Genomic DNA, 22,264 nt, shown 5'->3' on the forward strand with positions numbered 1-22,264 from the left:
AAGCAGATCACCAGCAAACAATAAAGGCACACTCCAACATTCATCAAAGTCAATAGGAAACTTAGCATTTAACTTTAAAAGCCGTTGGACTGAACTGCAAGACCATATTAAAACACTTAGATGTGATTAAGTACTTCCATACTGCAGTAATAAAATTACAAAAATGGATTTTAATTTAACCCATTGTGTACATTTTTATTATTCTGTGTTTACATAGTTAGCTGTGTTTAGTTGGGTTGGGTGGAAATTTGCCTGATGCTTTGTGTTTGACTGTTGCTGTATGGCATGCTCTTTTATAGCCTTGTTTCTCTGTATTTGAAGTCTTCACATAGGCTGATAACAATCCTCACTTAAGTTAATACACTTGATTTTCTGTGAGAGCAAAGCTAGCAGCTTCTGTGAGTTGCACTGTTGTTATTTGGTAGACTCAGTATGGTGCAATTCCTACCCTGAGGCTGCAAGCATGAGTGTCTCTTTTGCTGAGAGAATTAACAGTGCTACAGAACATGCATAGTCCTTTTTATGGGACTGGGAAGAGGTCAAGCTATCACCGCTGCTGCTATGTCTGTTGTTGATCAGTGTTCTTTACCAAGAAAGCACAAATTGCTCCAAGCAATGTACAGTCTACACTTCAGAGTCCTGGCAGACATTCGTAATTAGGGTAGGGAGTTTAAGGGCTGGCTGAGGGTGCAGGAGGGTAAATGTCCTCCAGCCTAATATTTGCTATTATTCATCCAACCAACCAATGATTTGGGAATTTGGTTAGCCACTAATCTTTGACTTCAGAGATCTGTGGATGGTCAACATATTGGAGACAGCAAAGAGTTGTCTTGAAGCAGATCAAACAGGGTGGTCTGAAAGCCATTTAGTACCTAGGTTTCCCACATCTGGAAGATGTAATTTTAATGGCACTGTATCTCAATTGCTTCTTGTGGTTGGTGGGCTGTGTTCAGAGAAACCCACTAACCAGTGCAAGGCGAAGTTGAGAGTTGGCCCATTTGAAGGTTTGATGTGCTTACTTATGGGATTTATTTATTGCCTCAGTTTCATCTGTGCTGAATTAATGCTGTGTTTTTAAGTAACTAAAATTTAAGAGGAATGTTTTACTATGAAAAGGTAGAGCATTTGCACTTAGGTTTTCTGGTAAATTGGATTTTGGAAGTCAGGACTGAACAGAGCACAATGAGCACTTTGTCCTGGCAGAGCAATCTGGATTTAGGCATTGCCTGTTGCAATGAATGGTATGAATTTTGTGGTTTGGGCTCCAGCGACAAGTAAAGGTGATCCTTTTGTCCCATCAGGCAAATAGTACGGCACCATTCTATCTGATATGAAGCCTACAATAAGCAAATAAAGAAACTGAAAACCTTTCTTCTTTTACAAACTGGAAGTGTTGCTGTGCTGAGGATGGGGGACACTTTGAGAAACATATTGGAAGATGGATTTTCTTGTTCCTGCTTGTCTGTAATCCTATTTTATAGCCACATTAGTATCTTTACTCAGCCATTTATTTCACTGATATTGCAAAGCAAGGCGGGAAGATGGAGTTTTCTGTTCTTTTAATGACTGGAGCTCACTAGAGGTGATCTCAGTCAAAGTCTAGGATTTTGAAACCCCAGAGATTAAGATTATTTGCTCTTTGCTTCTGCAGGAATAATTTAATAGCTTTCTATTTCTTTTTAAAAATATTTTTATTAAAACCCACTTGATTTATAGGTGGGAAAAATATTCCACTGCTTCCTGTGTCTTGAAGAGTAGGTCTCAAAAGATTTTTTATTTTTAAACTTCTGACTTGTTCATTGTAGTGTTCTTATTCCTGTTTGACCTGGATAAAGGAAGAAGAGAAACCTGTCTGCAGTGTTGAATCTGGCTTAATTCCATATTTAATTAAATGACTTGTTTTAATTAAATATATAATTGTTGTAGATAGAAACATGCTTGGTCATATTTATAGGTGAAATACCTGTTTGTCTTCCTGTACAGAAAAGAGTCAAGGATGTCATCTCTCCAATTGTATTTGAAGCTTCATACAGCCTTGGGGAACATGTGGTGGAAAGAGGGAAAGAGGACAAGGAACTGAGTGCTCTGAAGCCCGTTCTTCGCTGGAAGAGAGGACAGAAGATAGCACAAAGGAATCAGGTCAGATTTGGACTGTGTTATTTCCCAAGAAAGCCTGTGGCTGAACTTAGAGCAGAGGTGCTCTAAAAGGGGATTGCCAAGCTCTGGGTCATTTGCACACAGTTACCTTTTTGTACAGTCTGTCCTGCCGCTCACTTCAGCACTGCTCTGTGATGTGGGCTTGTGCCTTTGGGCAGCACTTTCTTATTTTCAGGGTGTTTGTGCTGGGAAGGGAAAGATGAGAAGGGTCCTGCTCCTTCTTGTGAAAGGCTTGGTCCTGGCCTTCTTTCCAGGTTAAGCCTTTGTTAGTGCAGAAGGGGACATGGGAACTGTCTGAGGGGAGAACAGTGGGCAGAAGAACAAAAAATTGCCTGACTCACCTGTCCTCTTTTCATGGGGACTTCACACATACAGTCATGTTGAAAGGGAAACCAGCTCCTGCTGTTATTGTGGGACATGCTGTGCTAAAAGAGGATGGTTTTATTTCTCTTCCCCTTTTCCCTCCCCTCCCCTCCCCTATCTGTAGTATTACTTTTCTGATTCTGCTCATAAGGTCCCTGAATACTACTTTTAAAAATAGTAATTAAAGCATTTTATTTGGTTCACTGTATAACCAAGTGCTTTGAACTGTATTTGGTTGTAAGCCTTGTACTTTAGAGGCATGAATTTTTTTTTCAAGTATGCTTTATTTTTATAAATTTATGAATGAAAGATATGTATTCAAGAATTACTTACTTTTATGAAGATGGCTTGTGGGGCTGTTGTGTATATGAATTCTATATTGTTGCAACAATATGATAATTGGTGGAGAACTTTGGAACTTTAACACTGCTGTAAACTTGAGTGTTACATGAACAAAGCTCCTTGTATCTTTTACTAATGGACTTAAACTCAAAAGGTCACATCTTGCCCTGCAGGCAAGTCTCAGATCAATGTTCAATACCTAAATGCTGAGGTTATAGATCAGGGACAAAAGTATGTTGGGAATTTCTCTGACTTTTTTTCTTTTGCGATTTGGATGGGAGAGAACCAGTTTTAAAATCCCTTTTCATTCATTTTCCAGATGTTGTTCACTTAGATTAGTGAAGGATTTTGACACTGGGTGTGCTGGCAAGCATGCTTTCAGCTAAGGATGTGACAATAGCTTCAGAATTATTGTGGCAGTCATGGTGACAAAGCCATGATGAAGTAGCCTCAAGGCATGGTGCTGGGGCTCTCAGAGACTAAATTCATGGGAAAACTGGAATGTAGCATTCTGTTTCAGAAGTGCTATTATACTGTAAGTAAAAATTGTTTTAAAAGGCCAAAAGAGACAGTAGGAAGCAAAATTAATAATAAAGGATTTACATTTTTAAAGAATTTGATGATTATGGAGGAGCTTTACATTTTGGAAGTCTAGTTCAAGACCCTAGAGTTTTCTCTTTCCAAAAGATGTGGCACAGGTGGAGTCAGGTAGACAAAATCAGTGTTAATGTTAGTAATAATGTCTTTAAATAGAGCTAGTTGTGTGTTGTTTTCAAAAGCCCTAGATCTTGCTGATCCAGTAAGAAGTGACTTTCCATTACCCTCTTTGTTGCCTCCCAAATCCAGTTACTATCTTCATCCACAGGAAAAAGCTAGTAAGTCTTCTTCCTTCAGGGAAATTGTGTGTTTAGAACTGGGTTTGGCTTAGTTCTTTGTAAATTATTTGTACTATAACATTTATTTTTGTATACCCACTGTATAAATACGTGTTAACCAAGAAGAAGAAAGCTATCCTGCCAAATACAGTGGGGATTTGTTCTTAGTAGTATCCAGTAAAGTATCTTAGATTTCAAAATGTGATAGGCTAGAATTCTGCCTGTTATAAATACTGTAATAAAATCACCAGCTATTATGTGGATGGAGATACCATTTTGTTTTAGGAAAATATTCTCAGTAGATTTAGTTGTGTCACTGTCTCCAGGACTTTGTGAGTGCCAAAACTGTTTGTTAGTTAAGAGAGAGAAAATGTCTACAACCTTCCATTCCTACTGTGTCTTGCAGTGAAAATTTGTGCCCAGTGTTGCACTCCTGGGCGAATGAGACTGCATGTTTCTTGGATGAACTTCAACTTTTTAAAGCAGGAGTCAGTTTTTTGAAGTACTGTGTGTGAAAAGCTGGTTAAGTAAATAAATTAGTTTGGTTGGCAGGGATGAGAGAGTATAGGATTTTCATGGAGGTGATTTATGAACACATCTGGTGATTTTGGTTTGCTGCAAAAACAATGCCATTCTATATTTTAAAACATGCACATGCACATCAATCTCATACTGCAAAGAAATGACAGATCTGGACAGGATAAAATGCAGTGTCCACACACACAGCGTGAAATAGTGGACAAATGACCACATTTGGCATAGATGGCTTGACAAGTGGCAATGTGCTACTCATGAGCTCGCCCAGAGTCTTCTGCTCAGTGAAATGGATTAATTCCCCTGTAGTGTTCCTCAACAGGAAAAGTTTGGTTTATAGTCTTCTTCAGCCTGTAGTACAGCATGGGGTTTGTGATCAAGGTGCAGGACCTTGCATACCATTGGCCTTAGCTCCTTCATCCAGCCTGTCCACATCCATCTGCAGAGCTCTCCTACCTTCTAGCAGATAAACACTCGCACCCAGCTTGGTGCTGTCCACAAACTTACTGAGGATGCACTTGATTCCCTTGTCCAGATCACCAATAACTATTTTAAAAAGGACCAGCCCTAAAACTGAGCCCAGGGAACACCACTAGTGACTGCCCATCAGCTGGATTTAGCTTCATTCACTGTAAGTCTCTGGGCCCAGTTTTTACCTATCAAAGATTCCCCCTTCTGAAGTATCTGTGGCCATGAATTGCAGGACTCCAGTCTTGTGAGTCATCCCACTTAATTTCCATGATGGCAACTACATCATAGCTTTCCTGCTGCACAGTGGCTCCAGCTTCTCTTGTTTATTCCGTGTACTGTGTGCATTGGTGTAGGTGCACTTCAGCTGGCTGTTGATTTCACCCCCAATGGTGGTGTGCTGCCCCATGGCTCATCTCTGATGAGCCTGGTCTTATTCCTTTTGGCCTTCACACAGGCTCTGATGAAGTCTGAGTGGAGCTGAGGGAGCTTGGTAGTTAACTTTCATCCCCTGCACCATGCAGTACCAGCACACTCGTTTCACTCTCCTAACACTCCTACCTTTGTCATTTTGGGTGTCATTTTAGCCAGCACATCTGACTAAATCCTGGAATGTTTTTTGCAGTACTAATTGCTCTTCTAGTGGGAATTTAAATCAGCCACTTTGTGTTTGGCTCAGCAGCATATATAAATGGACTGTTGCCATGAGTAGTATGGTAAAGCAAGGGGTGCTTCAAAAGCATCAGTCTATATTTCTGTTTCTGTGGTCAGTAGACATGTAGGTAATAGCTTTTATTTTTCAGGCAACTTCAAGGTTTAAAATCAAAATAAATTCAGGTCTAAAATAAAGCTCATCTATCTATATTTAGGCACATTGATGTTATTGGTTTGTAAAGCTATAAACAGAAAATACTTTCTAGAAAGGTTAGTGAGACTTCCTTACAGCTCAGCATTTGAAAATTGGATGATATATCCTGGTTTCTAAATAAGAGCCAGGAACTCAACTTCACCAGATAATATGTTTATAATCAGATAGCATCAATATCTAAAAACTAAATAATTATTAGACTGACAAGACCCTTTATTGAATTTTGTGTTACTAGCATGAGCTAATTGCTAAGTCATCTCTGTGCATACTGAAGGCTTGGTGACAATTTACTGGAAATCAGTGTAGAGATTGAATTGCTGTATTCTTAACCCTGATTATTTTGCATAACTTAAGTATTCCTGCAGAAGTCCATGGCACAGTTTATGAAATTAAAGGAATAGATCCTCAGATACCAAAGGCCAACTCTGCCACTTTTTAAGGGATGCTATCTGAACTGTTTGTAGGCTGATGTGTGAGGAAGTTGTTAAATGTCTGATCTAGAGTGAATCACTGTTTTCTTGTCCAGTCCATAAAATGACATGTCTTCAAGGGTTCTTTTGAGAATCCTGTTTCTGTCCCTTCTTTTCAAATATTGACATTCAGCTGTTGCTTTCCCTTTCTGTGAAAGCATAGGCAGAACTCTTACCAGAATAGTGCTGCCAACTTCTCTAACTCTTGATAGTACATTTTAGCTACAACCTAGAATTTCCATGTGCTTTCCTGAATTTTGGTAGGTTGGATATTTTGAAGAGCTTTTTTCCCCTTTGATATATTAAAAGACTTCCAGTATTTTCTGTGAGCTGGAGTGGCACAGGAGCTTTTTTTTTTTTAATGTTTCCTGTCCTCTTCCCTACTTACAGAAACATAAATTTCTTTAATTTTAGATAGCCATTGAAAGAAAGTGAAGCAGTTTAGTAAGCTTAGGATGGCTTAGGATGCAGGAGCTCATGATTTATCCCTCTCCTATTTTCTCCTACATTTACCCCTTTACATTACAAAATTCCACATTACAAAATGTGGAATTTATTCCTTATGCCTCTCTTCAAGAGGCAGAGTGGACAAAAATATACTTCTCTGAGGCCCTGATCTGACTACCTGTGTAGACATATTCCCTTCCTGATCAGCTCTAGATCTCTACTGTAGGTTTGATTGTGTACAGATGTGTATATTCACTCTTTATAATGAGTGTACTTTAATGTAGGCTTTTTGGCTTACCCTTTGGAGGACATGGGTGCCATCCATCTTTCCTAACCTCTTAGGGAGATGTCTGTCTGTCTGGACCTCCCAAGGAGCATGATCTTTTTTATTCAGAAAAGTTACCATGCAGAATTTGAGAAAACCGGGTTTGTCGAGAAGGTTTGGTGACTTGGTGGGAACTGCTCTGGAACAATTTCCCACAGCTGCTGGGTTCTGTGCAGCAGTGGAGAGAGAGCAGGGAGGCATTGAAATGCTCTCTGAAAATGCTGCGTTTTGTCTCTGCTTTGCTGTGCATCTGGTGATGGCAGGAAGTCTGACAGACTCACTGAGAATGAAATTTACACTAGTTTTTTGTTTATACAGTGAAGACGTGTCCTAGAAGCATTGAGGTTATCCTGTTACTGAGCACACAAACACCTATTTTTCTCCTGGAAATGCTAGACATGTGATGGCCTTGGCATAAGAGATGCAGCTGTGTTTCTCAGGGCAATTTTTGCCCTGATCTCTACCCACCACCTCACACTCCTCAATTTTTCATGCATGTATTTTTTATGTAAGGAAGCTTCCTGGCCAGCTCTGATATATACATTCAAATCTGTGAGGTACTTGGTACAATGTCAGTGGAATACAATTAAATTTCATGAAATCACTGCTCAGAATGGCTCCTCTTCACTTTGGGTAGCAGTAACAGCAAAAATTATGAGCTGCTTCCACATTTAATTTCACTCGACTTCCTTTTTTCAATTGTGGCTAATCTATAGAACCCATGGGCTACCTTCTTCAAAAGTTTTGATATTAAAGAGCTCTATAAATCCTCAAATCTGATATTGTAAAGCTGCAACCCCTTCAAAGATTGCTTAGAGTTAAAATTAGTGGTGATGTTGTTGTAGGGTCTGCACCACATCCCAGGAGTGGACTCCTGCCCTAACAACATGCAGTGTTAAGTTAGGTACAAGTTCTGTCCCAAAAACATTGCAGCCCAAATAGACCAAGTAAGGACACAGTGACAATATATAAGCAGAGTTCATAAATGTTGTGATGCCTTAAAGTGTGTTTACTTCTTACTGTTTAGGGGGGATTTAAAGAGCCAGAAGTTAGTCAGCCTGAAAGGTAGAAGTGACAAAAGGGTGAGCAAGGAAGGGCTCAAGATAACAGAGAAGAATATGGAGGAAATGAACTGTGAGAAGCTGGAGGCTTGAGACTCTAGAAGACATACAAAAAGGGAAAGTGGACTAGAGTCCAGGTAGACCAGTGAAATTGTGGAAAATAGCAAAATAGTCCAGAGATGTCATTAACCTGGAATTGGGCTGCTGAATAAGTTGTGCCTGCATCTGTGGCTCTTAGGAGCCTGTTGGACTGGCAATCCAGACCAGCCAGCTGCTTTGAGGTGAGAGAGCTCCCCCCAAACCTGAACAGGTTCAAGATCCTCCACAGAAGCAAACAGCTCACTCCTACACATTTACAGATCTTGGAACTCACCATCCTTATTCCTTTATCCCAAACAGGTGTTGTGTGGAAACCTGGGTATCTGTGACATAAGGAAATATTCCCAGTGTATCTCCAAGTAGCTTGTTCTCTATTACATGATGTCCTGGAAGAGACACATGCTCAGCAATTTTAGAAAATGAAGTATTCGTTCATTCTTTCAGTAACAGTAACTATAGATTCAGTAAGAAAATTCCAGGATTATTAGATAGTTACTTAAATGTACTTACAGTACTTTATACTTTACAAAGTACAGATAATTTCTTTGATTGCTGTGTTCACTTTGCCAAGATTTCTGCAATTCACACAGAGAAACTGACAGACTAGAATTTTTTTACAGTTTGTTATTCTTTCTCCTCTGAGGGTTACTAAGTGGTCTTTCCTATCTGAAACCACTACAGTGGTTTGAGGATTCATTCTGAGAAACTTTTGAAAACATACCACTGGAATGTGCCATGTTTGAGAGGGAAGCCTAGTGCTGGTTCCTGTCTCAGGATTGTTCTTGTCCTTTGGTTGTGGTAGTCTTTATTGAGGAGGAAGGGTAAGTTCAGTCCTTGTTTCTAAATTCTCCAAAAATTTCACTTCTGAGGTTCTGAGAAAGCAAAAGGTAGGGAAGAAAAATGAAAGGGCTAAGTAAACAGTCCAGATGAGCTGGCCACCTTTCACTTTTCTTCTTTTGTAACACAGTACAACCTACAGGTCAGTTTTATATCTGTTACCAAACTAAAGAACCTGGAAATAAAACAACACACTTTCAAGACAGTATTGTATAGAAGGTAATATAAAGGCTAGTCTTCACTGGAGGCTTCCAGGTCAGACACAGAAAATGCCCACCCCCACATAGGGTGAAAATAGTTTTATAAGTTCAGCAAATTAACATAACTAACAAAACCCCCCAGTTAGAGACAGAAGTGTTAAGTTCTACCTCAGTGCTTGGTTCAACCCTTTTCTAAATCCTTCCCCCTTAGATAGGAACTAAACTTTGTTTATGAAAATGTGTCTTGAAGAGCTGGTTTCAACCTTGGCTCCCAGGAAGAACCAAGATAGGATAGGGGCCCTGGAGCCCCCATCTTGGAGCCTCTGGAATGTGTTTTGTCCTTCTGCCTCTCAGGGAAGGAAAAAGGTAGGGAATGGTACTGAGGGTAGCTGGGAACTATATAACAATATAGCAATAGAGCTATGAATATATATTAAGGAAATATGAAAGCAAAAAGGCAAAATTCATTTTGGCATCACAACAATTGACTTCTTAAATATCCACTCCTTTTTGGTGAGCTCAGACAGCACAGAAAAAGGAGAACAAGCTGCCTGCTTAGTCAAAAACTTTCCTGGAAAGCAAAGGACTAGAAGTCTCTGCCCTCTGGGCTTGAGATTCAAGTATTTTTCCAGTCCTGATACAGTTGGGTAAAGCTCTTAAGAAATGTCCTAACTCAGTATGGTTTGCGTTTTTTTGCCATCTAAGTCTCTCCAAACCAATCTGACCATTACATGTGTACTGCACAAATTTTCCCTATCCTTGCATTTATGATTGAGGTATATTTATTTTGGTAATAAAAGTCATGAAGCCTGTAGAAAGGAACATTCATATTAAAGGAAGAGATCAGTGGATTGTCAGGTTTCCTTGCTGGATAGTGTTTGCAATATTCATATTTGAATATTTGGTAGGCTGAAGAGCCTTATAGCTCTGAAATAATGAGTCCTCCAACCTGAGAAGTCTGGCCTTATGCTTAGAAATGTATTAGTGTGTGGTCTAACCAGCAGGGTAAAGTAACCCTAGTCTTAATGACACCTGGGTTTCTTTGATGCCAAGAACATGTTTCTATTCTCTTCTTTCACTTTCTAGTGACTGTCTTGTTTAGTCATGGCAAGCTACTGCCACTTAATTAGTGTGCCCATATGTTGTTTCTTCATATTTTCTAGCTTTATCAATCTGCTACAATTCCTCAGTATTACCAGAGTTCACAAACTGACAATTGTTCCATTATTTGAGAGTATCAATGATGCATAACTTAGTAATTTTCTACTGCTTGCATGATGGCAGAAATGTTTTCTGCCATATATAAAATCTAGAGGAAATGTTTGCTATATGAGTTCCTTTCAGTCCTTACTGAGGACTGAAAATAGTTTCATAAATACTTCATATTCTGCTTCATTTTCATGCTGGGAAGAGAAGGAAGAATGCCAGAAGTATTGTATGAGCAGTTACCCTTGTCAGATGAGAAGGGAGGATGGATTGATGAAAACCTCAGAGAGAGAGTCTGGTTTTGATGAAACTTCTTGTTCAGTTAGGAGATAATTAAAGCAGCTCTAACTGGTTTTATCATAAGATTTGTCTCATCTTGAATTTCCTTAACACTCACACCATATATCCCCATATCACAGATTTTGGTCTTGTTTTTCTTTCTTCCAAGCATGTTCCTTCTTTGAATTTTGATCCTACTCTTTTTATGTTTTAACAGTTCTTTTCTCTGTTTTTCAGACTGTTTTTGAGAGGAACTGTCAATCTGATGACTGTGCTGCTGATTTGAAACTTCAGGGTAAATTATTGCTATCTGGGTGAGTAGGTGAATTTTTATTTTCTTTCTTGCACACTAGTATGCCCTTTATTTTATGTGGAATGGCATTAAAAAGTGAAAATACACAGATGTTTTACATCCAGCCTAGAAAAGTGGTGACAGTGATGTCACCTTTAGTGCAAAAAGGTCTTGAGATGTTCACAGAATCTGAACTCTTGTGGTGGTGGGTTGTGGTCACATAGAGTGCAAGACACCTTAACAGTCACAATGGACAGAAATAGAGAAAACAGATAGAGTAGCAGAGAGGGGCAAAGAAAGTAAAGATGCATGCTAAAATCAAGTACCGATGTGGAATTTTTCAAAATACATGTTCATGGCATGGTAGGAGCAAAACTGCATGCAGAAAAGCAGTTTGTTCTGTCAAATGTAAGGTTAAAAATATCCCTCTGAACATGGCAAATTATCTTCAAACTACTGCTTTGTTTCTCAACTTGTAGTTTTGCAAACTCTTCTAAATACTCCTCCTTTCAAATTCTTCTTGTTGAACTTGGGGATGAGTGTCGGATTTCACTTTCTTCTGGGATAATAGAACTCATCAAATAGACCAGAGGTGAAGTTTATGTTCTGTCTCTTGTGACTTGTGACAAAACAATTGTCTATTGTTTTGCCTGGATGTGTATTCAATTTGGACATAAATCAGGCTAAAGGTGAACTTCACATGACTTCTGTTTCCTTTTTTTTTTTTTTTCAGTATTTTTAGAGATGGAAATGCTGATGTGAGTTATTTAATTGTGTGCCAGAGATTTTGCTATTTGGTGGAGAATCTGTGAAGTGCTTTGCTTTCAGGTCAGGAAAGAGAGTGAAAGGCAAAAAAACCCCAACAAACAACACAAACAAAACAAAAAAATAGAAGAAGCAATAGTCACAGACATGTTTTATATAAATCTACAGCATGCTGTGATGGTAATTGGAGGCAAAACTGAACCAGAGTCAAGTCTGAGAAGTTACGGACAGACTTCTCCAGACATGACTGAAATCCATGTGAATGTTTTGGGGAATTGGGAGCAGGATTAGGTTTCAGGCTACAGAGTCCAAGGTTTGACTGCAGTTAATCTGGATTTGACTCAATCTTTGTGGTGAGCAAAATCTGTTGAGAGCCAGATAGGTGTCTGTGTGGATTAGAGAAGCTAGTGAAGGATTTTGTCCCACAGCTGAAGAATAAGTAGCAAAGGACAGATCCTAAAACTCGTCAGTCAGTGTATAGTAATCATTGCAGTAAGAGCTGCAGTTGGGATTGGACCATTAGGCTGTTGGTTTTTACATCTGTTATTTAGGTTATCTTGGCCATTTAAAAGTCACACCTGTCATAAGAGCTTAGGCTATTCAAATACGGTTTCTACATTTGTAAAGCAAAATATTCAACAAATGCTCTCAAATTTTCTTTACCCACTGACAGCCTGAAGTCTTTTTTGAAATAAACAGGATGTTGTTGAATCTCTGCACAGTATGGTCTTTCTTTAGCTAAAGGGCTCTTTACTACTGCCTGATTAAAAGATAGTGAACAGAGAAAACGTGTGAAGAGTTTTGGAGGTGGAGAAAGCTGTGCAAGTGCTAGTGGTATTCAGCATATTCACAAATTATATGAGAAATAATCTGCTAGAATTGAATAGCAAGATGATAAAGTTTGATAAACCTATTAAACTATTCAGAGCAATGAAAAAAAGAAGCAAGGAGGTATGCTTTCATAAAGTGTGGGATTAATCTGTGGATTTTACTGTTTGGGATACTGTAAGTGCTGAGACTGTATGTAGTAGTGAAATGGCAAATATAAATTCAGAAAGCTGCAGAAATATATCAGCAAAATGCCACTCTGTACTTGCCTTGTTCTTCCATTGTTGTCTTGCTTTCAGACATAGCTGGAGATGGCTCTCTGCTACATGAACAGGCTGTCCTTACACACTTTTCTTAAATTTGAAGCATGTTAGAGCCAAAAGCTGTTCAGAGCTGAAGCTATACCTTGCTATATATGGCAAGGTATAGTTTTGTTCATCACCATATATGCTTTCAAATGTGTGCTGCTTACAGCATATATGTGCTGAGGAAGTTATCTCAAATTACATTGTCATCAAGAGAATTGTTTGCATTCTTATGAGCTCAGGAACTGCACAAACTACTGTGGTACAGAGTTCACCCATGATGCATTTGAATCATTGGAATTACCCAGTTAAAAGCTTTGGAGAAATGAGACCCCAACTAGTATCCAAGCACTATACAGCTACTTCACCACCAGAGGGATTCGGGGAGAAAATCAGAAGGGTAAAAGCTATAAAACTTGTGCGTGGAGATAGAGACAGTTTCTTACAGGAAGCAAATTTTTTTTTTTTTTTTTTTTTTTTTTTTTTTTTTTTTTTGCAAAGAAAGAAAACTAAGGAATTAAATCACCTCTTCCCATGGCCAGGCAAGTGTTCAGCCATCTCCAGTAGGTCAGGGCCATCACACATAACACTGATTTGGGAAGACCTATGCCATCACTCCAAACATCTCCCCTTCCTCCTTTTTTCCCCCCTCTTGATATACTGAGTGTAATGTTATATGGCATCATCACTTGTGGTCAGCTGTCCTGTCTGTGTCTCCTTCCAACCTCCCATGCCACCCCCAGCTTCCTTGCCAGTGTGTCAGTATGAAAAGCAGAAAAGACCATGGCTCTGTGTAAGTCTGGCCCAGCAGTAATGAAAAGATCTCTATATTATCAACCCTGTGCTCAGTACAAATGAAAAACACAGCCACATACCAGCCACTGTGAAGAAAATAAACTTTCCCCCAGCTGAAACTAGCACACCTACATGCCAAATGAATAATAGGAAAACCAGCCTCTGCTGGCAAGGGCTAAACAAGCCTGCTCTGATTTTAATTTTCTTGGGATATTCTTCCTCTCATTAAAACTTATTCATGTGCACTTAATTTGGGAGCACTCCATTTTGATGAATAACAACTAAACAGCCCAGGATGTTAACACTCAGTCTAAGTGGCTACATAATAGACGGCCATTTATCCAAAGTGCTGAAATCAAGCAAATTTGTATGTGTTAGAAACTTCACTGGTGCTCTGAGCAGATATGATTGGGTTTGCCTTGTTATTTAATGTTGTTGAGGTGCTGCTGCATGTGGAAATAGTGCTGCTGGGCAAGCTGAAACCCTTCACTGTGAATTCATGGAAGAGGACAGGGTAGGATTGTTTGGAAGCAAGTGACAATAAAAAATGTTAAAGCCTTCTAACTTTATCTGGAACTTTTGCAAAGATATAGGAAGCTAGAGATGGGATGAGTTCTTCTCTTGAAAGTTTCTGTTACAGTGAAAGGAGTCCTTGGTGACTTGGGCTGAAGACCAGAGATACATGCTGTATTGGATTGAGGAAGAGTTAAGATGCAATTATTCTGGAAAGAAATTTGTTTTCAGTTAACAGATAAATCTCTTTAAGACTTGTGCACCTTCTTTAGCATCAGTTTGCATGCAAACCCATCCCAGCTTCCTGAAGGAATTGCTGGACAAGGAGCCAGCAATCTTGTTGCTTGTGACAGGGAAGTAGGGCAAGGATCATGGGCTGTGGCTTGGCTGGTTCGGACCAGAGATTTGGAAAAACCTTCCTGTGTGGGCAGTCCATGCTGCTGAGGAATGAGGTGTGCTGAGATGGTGTGCTCTGCCATCCTGGTTTTAGGAGTAGTTTGGAGGTCTAGGTCCCTGCTGACCTCATTTGTTGCTGGCAATAAATATGCTCAGGAGGATTAGAATGGATTTTCTGACCTTTAGAAATAATTTCTGAGCAGCTTTTCTTTAGTGTTCTGACATTTCTTGAGGTAAATCCTCTCTGTAACCTAAGCAAAATTGCTTTAACAAAATCAGTCTTCCTTCAACACAGAAGCATCTGAGTGGGGATGGTTATGGTCATGCTCCAGCACCGTGGCTGAAACCTTGCCAGTGGGACTCCATGCCTGTCACTGAGTGCCACCTCTGCTAGCAAGAACATGCAGCTTCCCAAGAGGGGAGGCAAAGCAAAGCCAACTGTGAGGATTGAACTCTCTATGGCAGACTTCATGAGCTAGCTTGTGGAAACAGATACAGTGGTGTGTGCTAGTATCCCTACAAATGTTTTTTCTAGTGGTTGGCCTGGACTATCTCACAGGAGTATGAGTGTTTTATAGCCTAGAACTACACATGGCAATTAAGAAAAAGGAAAAAAGTAGCTGTGGAGTGTGCTGGGAACTTGATGAAGACAGCAATAGGAGAAACAGCAGGAGCAGAAGAGAGGCATTTAATCTTTTCAGTCATGACTGCTGTCAAATCCATTTTTCTTAAAGAACAAATACATGAAGTTTTGGCAGCATGGTACAGAAACATGACTCATTGCCTCCCCTTCAACAATTCTTTAATGTTGAATCCTAGGAAATGGCAAAATCTGGCCTTATCCATGCAGTTATACCCTGACGATAGTGGTGTTGGTGATTTATAAATGAAGAGACTTAAAAGTGTCTTAATATAAAGAATATATGTATGTTTTCTGTATGGGTAACTTTAATGACACAACCTGAAACCATAAGAGAAATAGGAATGTAGTATTTTGCAATAAACTTTATCTTTTTTGATCATAACTTGGTCCAGGTTTCCTCTCCAGCAATTCTTTACTGAAAAACAAAATGTTATGTTAATTATTATTGTCTAATATTATTTTTATGTTAAAAATATATTTATTGCCTATCATTTTACTTTAATGCTGTTTTCTCAGCACAGTAGATATTTTCCATCATATTTCTGGACCAACTAGCACATTTTTATTGACCCTCTCATAGATGCTTTTTTCAAAGCTGAACTGCATCTGTTTCCTCAATGTGTGCTGAGGTAAACTCTGAAGTAGGAGTTTTGCAGAGGTTCATATCTCCCTAGCCCTTAAAATCTTGTATCCATTAATTTGCTACTTTATGTGGGAGAAAAGATCTCTGGCCATTTAAGAAGAACCTTAAATTGCTGAGGGAGGTCTTGTCTGACATCCCAGTGCAGTTTTGGCTCCTGACCTGATGCCTCTCCATGTGATGGTTCTGCAAAGGCAGTGGTAGTTATCAAACCTTTTTAGGATGTAACAGGAGCCAGCTGAAAAGTGTGAAGTTATCTGAGGAACAGAGAGGGTGTTTGAAAAAATGGACTTTCTTCCAGCTATAATAAACAAGGCAGCTGAAAAGACCAGAGCAGAAGGGGTGGTTGCTTCCATGTGAGATACAGCTAAGAGGGAAATCCTGTATGGCTGTGTAAATACACTGACAACCTGTGTGTTGCAATGAACTGAGCAGCTTTACCAAAACCAAACAGTACAAGAAGAGAGAGAGATGATGTTGTGAATGCCATGTAGCTGCTGTGTTCCTGCACAAGCTGTGTGTGTGATATGTAAATCAGGTTGTAAAGAATAGGACTGTGAACCCCCTTGGATAGCAAATGCTGTAATAAATATTGCTATTCCTCAGAAGGTTCCAAGAGGAAGTCTGTCTTTCATTCAGACCTTATTTGACATGAGGTTACTTTTTATCCATCATTAGAACAGAATTGCTCGTCCATCCAAGTGCTTCTGACTGATGTTTGGTTATTAGGAAGAAGCAGCAGCTTGCTTTTATGTGTTGGTTTAGAGCATCTTCAAAGGCCACCATTCATTAGGCCTAAATTTATGTTCTTCTCCTACAGACTGGCAGGGGTAGGTTCCTGTATATACTGCTTAAAATTGATATTTTTTTTTAATGCAAAATTAGAAGCCAAAGGAGTGACAGGTGTATTTTGCAGAAATTTTCAACTTTTTCCAAATTATGGGTTTAATTGAGTTGAAGTGAACACTTTTCAAAAGTTCTCTTATGAAATGGAATTTTTGTGAAATGTCCTTTTCCAATTGAAAGGTCAAGTTTGTGGGTTGGGCTGTTTCTCCTTCCATTCGTTCCTCTGAAATTACCCAGAGAAGGGACAAAATTCCAGTCTGTCAAATATTTCCTCGAGTTTAAAATGTTTCCATTTTAATGAAATAGTAATTTATGAAGAAAAAGTATTTTCCAGTGTTATCTGGTCAGTTTCTCAGAAGATTGGTTTTGCCTTTTTTCCATATAAATTCCTTCTCTGACTTACTAAAGGATTAACATTTTTTATGCCAAAACTTCTTTTATTTCTGTGACCTCTTTTGTCTTATGAATGGCTCTGTATACAATGAGCAGGTGAATGATTTGATGTGATGTTTCAAGATACAATATTGAAGTACTTAACCCAAGCCTCTCTGAAAAGACAAAGGAGAGTGTGCATCACTTCCAGACTTTGAGCTTACAACTCTCTTTACAATAATATTATTTGTGTTATTGAGGAGTGAATAATTTTGCATAGGAACTCTCTATGCAACTGCAAAATGGACTGTTTGCAAGTTGTGTGTATAGATACAAGGATGAATATGCTCATGGAACCTATTAAAATCAGCACAAGCACTCCCTCTGGTTCAGTAGGCACATTATCAGATATTAGATACTTGATTAGAAAAATGAACCTCAGAAGTTTCATATTGACTTGTCAAATTATTACAGAACCTGAGCTGAAAGAATCCAGAAACCATAGATAGAATGTGTTACAACAGCCTTGCCCAATTTGCTTTTCACCAGTACAAGGTGTAATGGCCCCGAACATGAGTTAGTGTTGTAACAGTGCAGAAAATCAGTGTGTTCTGAAGGAAGGAGCAATAGGAAAAAATTTTGACCAGAAAGTTCAAAGCTTTTTGAGTATATCTCACTAATATAGTAATGTTTGCTAAAAAAATTAGTAAAGGTTTTCAGTGATCATAGACTTTTGCAAAGCCACAAAGCAAAGTTGCAAGCCTGTGGTTTAATATGGGAAGCAAAGCTCTTTGATAAATTTGACCAGGGTCACACCTTAGCACTTAGCCTCCTTTGATCATACAATGGAAATTTGTTTCCAGAGAAGCACCATGTTTCATAGTATGCCCATTGAGGTTTTATGCCCCTAAAAGTGCATCTTAACAAAAGAGTTGTGGTGAGGAAACACAATATCCTTTTTTTGTGGAGCTTAATCATTTGCTCTGATTATATCTGCTTTTCCCTTCCTCTTCATTCATAGCAGATGAAGAATTTGTTTTCACTTATTTTATCTTTCATTGAATAGACACTTTTTGGAACAATATTTCTGACACTCTGTTTACCCTAGACAATCTACCCTATGTAGTGGAGTTACTCAGATGAAACTCATATCTGCTTTACAAAAAACAACCAAACTGAAATTAGCAAATTTTATGGTTTAGCATTTCTGGTTCTAGAGAAGTGGTCTTGACAGTCAAGGCCCTATGTGTGTAAAGCTGTGTAAGCCAATATGGATAGTCCCAACTCTCAGAGCACAAACACAGAGCCATGACTGCAGTCATGTGCTGCCCGTTGGTTATTTGATAATACCCAGTGCTGTCCTAGCTCATGATCTTTTAAACTAACAAAAATGTTCTAAGGAAAAAAAAAAAAAAAAAAAAGATTAAACACTGGAAAAATGGATACAAGTAGATTCCTTCCTTTTTTTCTCAAAAAGAAATACCAAGTCTTGTGCTGTAATTTAAGACCTTTCATAAGTTATAGCACAGTTTAATGTTACTTAAAAGTGATTTGCTGCACTGCAAAGGTTGCAGTGAAAAACTACTTACTAGCATTTCCTGTACATTTGTAATTCTCTTTGGAATTTAGCTTTTTTTGGTGAAGCTGGGAAGCAGAATTCAGATTTCTAATTTATTTATCTTTTACCTGCAGATAGTTGCTAGTGTACGGAATGCTGAGTTTGTGAGGCATATGGAAAACTCTGTTGTAACTCATCCGGGGTTGGATTTGCAGTTTCCTGAAAGGGCAGAGCCCATAATTAATCAGGATGTAGTGCAAATTGCAGTGGGAGCATAATCTCAAAGCTGAAGTGAATGTTTTCTGTTGTCGAGGATGAATGGGGATTAAGAAATGGTTTCTTGGTTCCCATCTGGTTAGTTGTGCTCAGAGCTTCATAAATCTCTCCCAAAATAAATAAACCCAGCTTGATAACAGTGGACAGTCCTCTTCCTTTTGAAAATAGAGTGATGGAACCCATATGGATGGTAATAGAACTATCAAGTGATGAGTGTTAACAAACCAGAGTAGTCCCCATATCTAGTACAAGAATACAGGTTTCCAGTCTCTATTTTCTAGTAACAGGTCACTGATGATCAGTCAAGAATATTGTACCAGCCAGTCTTGTCCCTTCTTAAACACTGGTTTTCTTTTGAAAGAATAATTTAACTGTATCTACTGGACTAGGATCTTGTTGTTTGTTATTTTAAACTGGACCCTAAAGAGATGTTCTTTCATATAATTTGAATTCATTGCTGGGCTGCTGTGTAACCTGGCTCTCCTTGTGAACATCCCAACTTCAGTATTTAATGGGCTTAAGATAGTTAAAGTCACTGTTACTCTAGCAACCAAAGCATAAAGCTAACAAAACAAAAGCTTAACTTCAGGAAGCACTGCCATATATCAGCTGCCTCAAGAGGTGGAAATTCTTGATAATGTACAGACCACAATGAGAAGCAGATGCACTTCTGTTCTGCATTTGTAGTACTGGTACAGATGTGCACATATATGTACATATACATACATGCAGACCTCATCTTTTGTGATGCAGCTATGTATTCTGTATTACATATTATTCTGTATTCTGTATTACATCTCGAAATTGTGAAATCTGGTAAGCCTGAGGTTCTTCATAGGTCACCAGGTAAATCCTCCTCCTGGTTTTGTGTGAGCCATGGAGGAAGTGTGCTTTATGGGGATATGTTGCTTATCATGTTTGACATTTAGACATAACTTACTCTTGGAGTATAATCCCTGCTACTGCAAAACAAATTGCCTTAAGTAACAAAGCTGTAATGTTTCTAATGTATTCTCTCTGTTTAACTGCCTTTTATTGACCTCTGAAAGTGTTTGCTGGGTAGGGCACTGATATTCTCTCATCAATGCTTAGATGAGCATTAGGTTTTTAAATTGCTTATTGCACCCCAACATCCCAGAAGCAGGAAAAGCAATTGAAGCTATCTCATAGCAGGAAATCTGTTTCTGAAGGCATAATTTTTATGGCAAACACATAGGTTTGTATGATGACTTCATTAATTATCTAGTTTCTTGAAACAGTATGGTATAAAGTGCTAATGATTCAGCTTCAAATTTCAGATCTATGGTCACTTTAACAGAGCTCTTCAAATATTTTAACAAATAGAGGGATGAATTTGTCCCAGAAGCAGAGTAATGTTGATTTCAAGGATAACTTGTAAAGATGGTAGTTTGTATATGTGACTGGAAGGGTGAAAGATTAGATTAGATTAAAGTTTCTCTAGGTGTTGTACCACATCTTGCTGTCATGTCAGAGTTTCACAAACCAGAGCAGCTTGATTCAAGCCAAAAGCTGCTCTCTGGAGTAAACATTGTGTGAAAACAGAGGTGGCTTTTTCCTTATTGATTTTTCAGTTCTGTTTTTAAAGGGTTGTGAACATCTGGGTGTAGTTGAAATTACTGATGATAGTAAAAGGGCATCAGATTCCTGTAGGGTGATAAAAGGGGTATTTTTATGCCAATGTTATTCCCTGTTCTGTCATTTTATTTCAAAGTTCAAAGGCACACATGGCTGGGATTTATATCTGTTTTGTACTTAAGGGGAATAAACTACACTTGGGGAAAAGAGAACAATTTCCAGAGAAGCATCAAATATGTGGTAACTAGCTATAATTAGGAATTACTGTTTTTCCTATACCATAATAAAAAGTGCTGTGTGATGGGTGTCTTCCCCCACCTCCAATTCTCCTGGCCTTTCCACCTCTTGTTTACTATTCAAATGCATTAAATTTTAACATTGAAGTGTAGGAAAGATGGAAAAGCTAAGCCTCTGTGCCATATTCCTGAATTGTAATATATGTGGGAACTGAAGCACTAGAGACAGCAACCCTGTGCCAAAAAGGTGCTGGCACAAACAGTTCTATGGCCATAGCCCTGGGCTCATCACAGTAAGAACTTTTACATGTGGGACATTTATTTCCTTCCTAACAGGAACACTGGGACACTGTTATTCAGTTTCCATCAAGAGCACCATATTGTCATGGTACTCCTCTTAACCTGTGTTCTTCTGGCACAGAACCTTGGCTGACCACTCCTTGAATTCTCAATTACATACTTTCTGTCACCTATATGCTGTGCACTGCTCAGGGCATACTGCAAAGTCTCTGCTTGAGAAGTAGATTGAAAAATGCAGAGAAAGATCATGAATGAAATGATCTGATGGCCTCACTGCTAGTTTGTCATAGCTGGCTTAATGTATCTCAGACAGGCTCTGGTCATCAGCTGTGTGAGGTCTCTGTGCCTTTGCTGGCATAGACTTCAGCATGAGAAGGGAAAAACAGAAGTTAATGCAGAATAACCATGGTATCTCAAGTGTTTAGCCCAGTCCTGAGTCTAAATTGGCTGTGAACTTTCCAGAGGGAATTGCAATGAACACACATAAGATAAGGCAGTGTAACCAAGCAGTGTAAAATCCGATAGCTTTGCCCCCTGGGAGGCTGTTTAAAATTTTTATTTGGTTTATATTCGTTTCTGAGGCTGCTACCTCTCAGTTTTGCCCTTAGATATCAAATGAATTTCCCAGATCAACTGAGGGTTTCAGCTTTTCAATGGCCCTTGAGGTTTAAGTATTTGCAAAGTCTCCTTCTGAAGTTCGACTAACACTGAAGCCTGCAATTAAACCAACAGAAGAAAGGTATCCAGGGTTGATGTAAAGAGTCTGTGTAGACAAAATTAATATTTAATTATCTTAGTAACTATGAAGACCAACTGCAGTGCTGGTTGCTGAAGGTAGAAATCTGTTTGGTTCTGTCACAGCATCAGTGTTTGATTCACAGCTTTTATTGATTTAAAAGCAAAAGCTAGGGTTCTTTAATTTCTTTTGATGGAGTTGGAGGACAGATTTGACTTCAGTTGTTTAAAGCATTTTTTACCCATTTGCTGTCTAATTGACCATAGTTGTGACTTTCACTGTCTATTGAGCAGTAATAGTGATTTATCCATGTAGTTATGCTAATTTGCTGTAAAGAAAGGTTCCTAATACGAAAGGGAAAGTCAGTGACCCAGATAATAGGCTAAGTGTGACCCTGCCACATTCCTTGCTCTATGTATGATCTGCAGTGACTGAGAGTAAGAGCTGAATGCCTTCTCACTTCTAAATAAATTCATCCTGATTAAATAGAGAAAATGTCCCTGCACACCATTTGGAATGCAGATTGTGTGCCCACTGACCCATGTTAGTAAAACCAGCATCTTGAGGGGTGGACAAATGAAGATTGCAGATCTTTTCACTTTGTCTTCCTCAGATGGTCTTTCTTCGCTCACTGAC

General features: G+C 38.8%; 1 protein-coding gene across 1 annotated transcript in view; it reads left to right on the forward strand.

Annotated features, from left to right (window-relative positions):
- Window positions 1-22,264, forward strand: part of ITGA9 (integrin subunit alpha 9) — a 214,232-nt gene that overhangs the window by 103,501 nt on the left and 88,467 nt on the right. Inside the window, exons 16-17 of the mRNA XM_079301914.1 lie at window positions 1,984-2,139; window positions 10,769-10,845. Of these exons, the coding sequence (XP_079158040.1) occupies window positions 1,984-2,139; window positions 10,769-10,845 (233 nt within the window). The remainder of the gene's footprint in view (window positions 1-1,983; window positions 2,140-10,768; window positions 10,846-22,264) is intronic.

This window comes from Erithacus rubecula (assembly GCF_903797595.1).
Source record: "Erithacus rubecula genome assembly, chromosome: 3".
NCBI classification, from domain to species: domain Eukaryota; kingdom Metazoa; phylum Chordata; class Aves; order Passeriformes; family Muscicapidae; genus Erithacus; species Erithacus rubecula.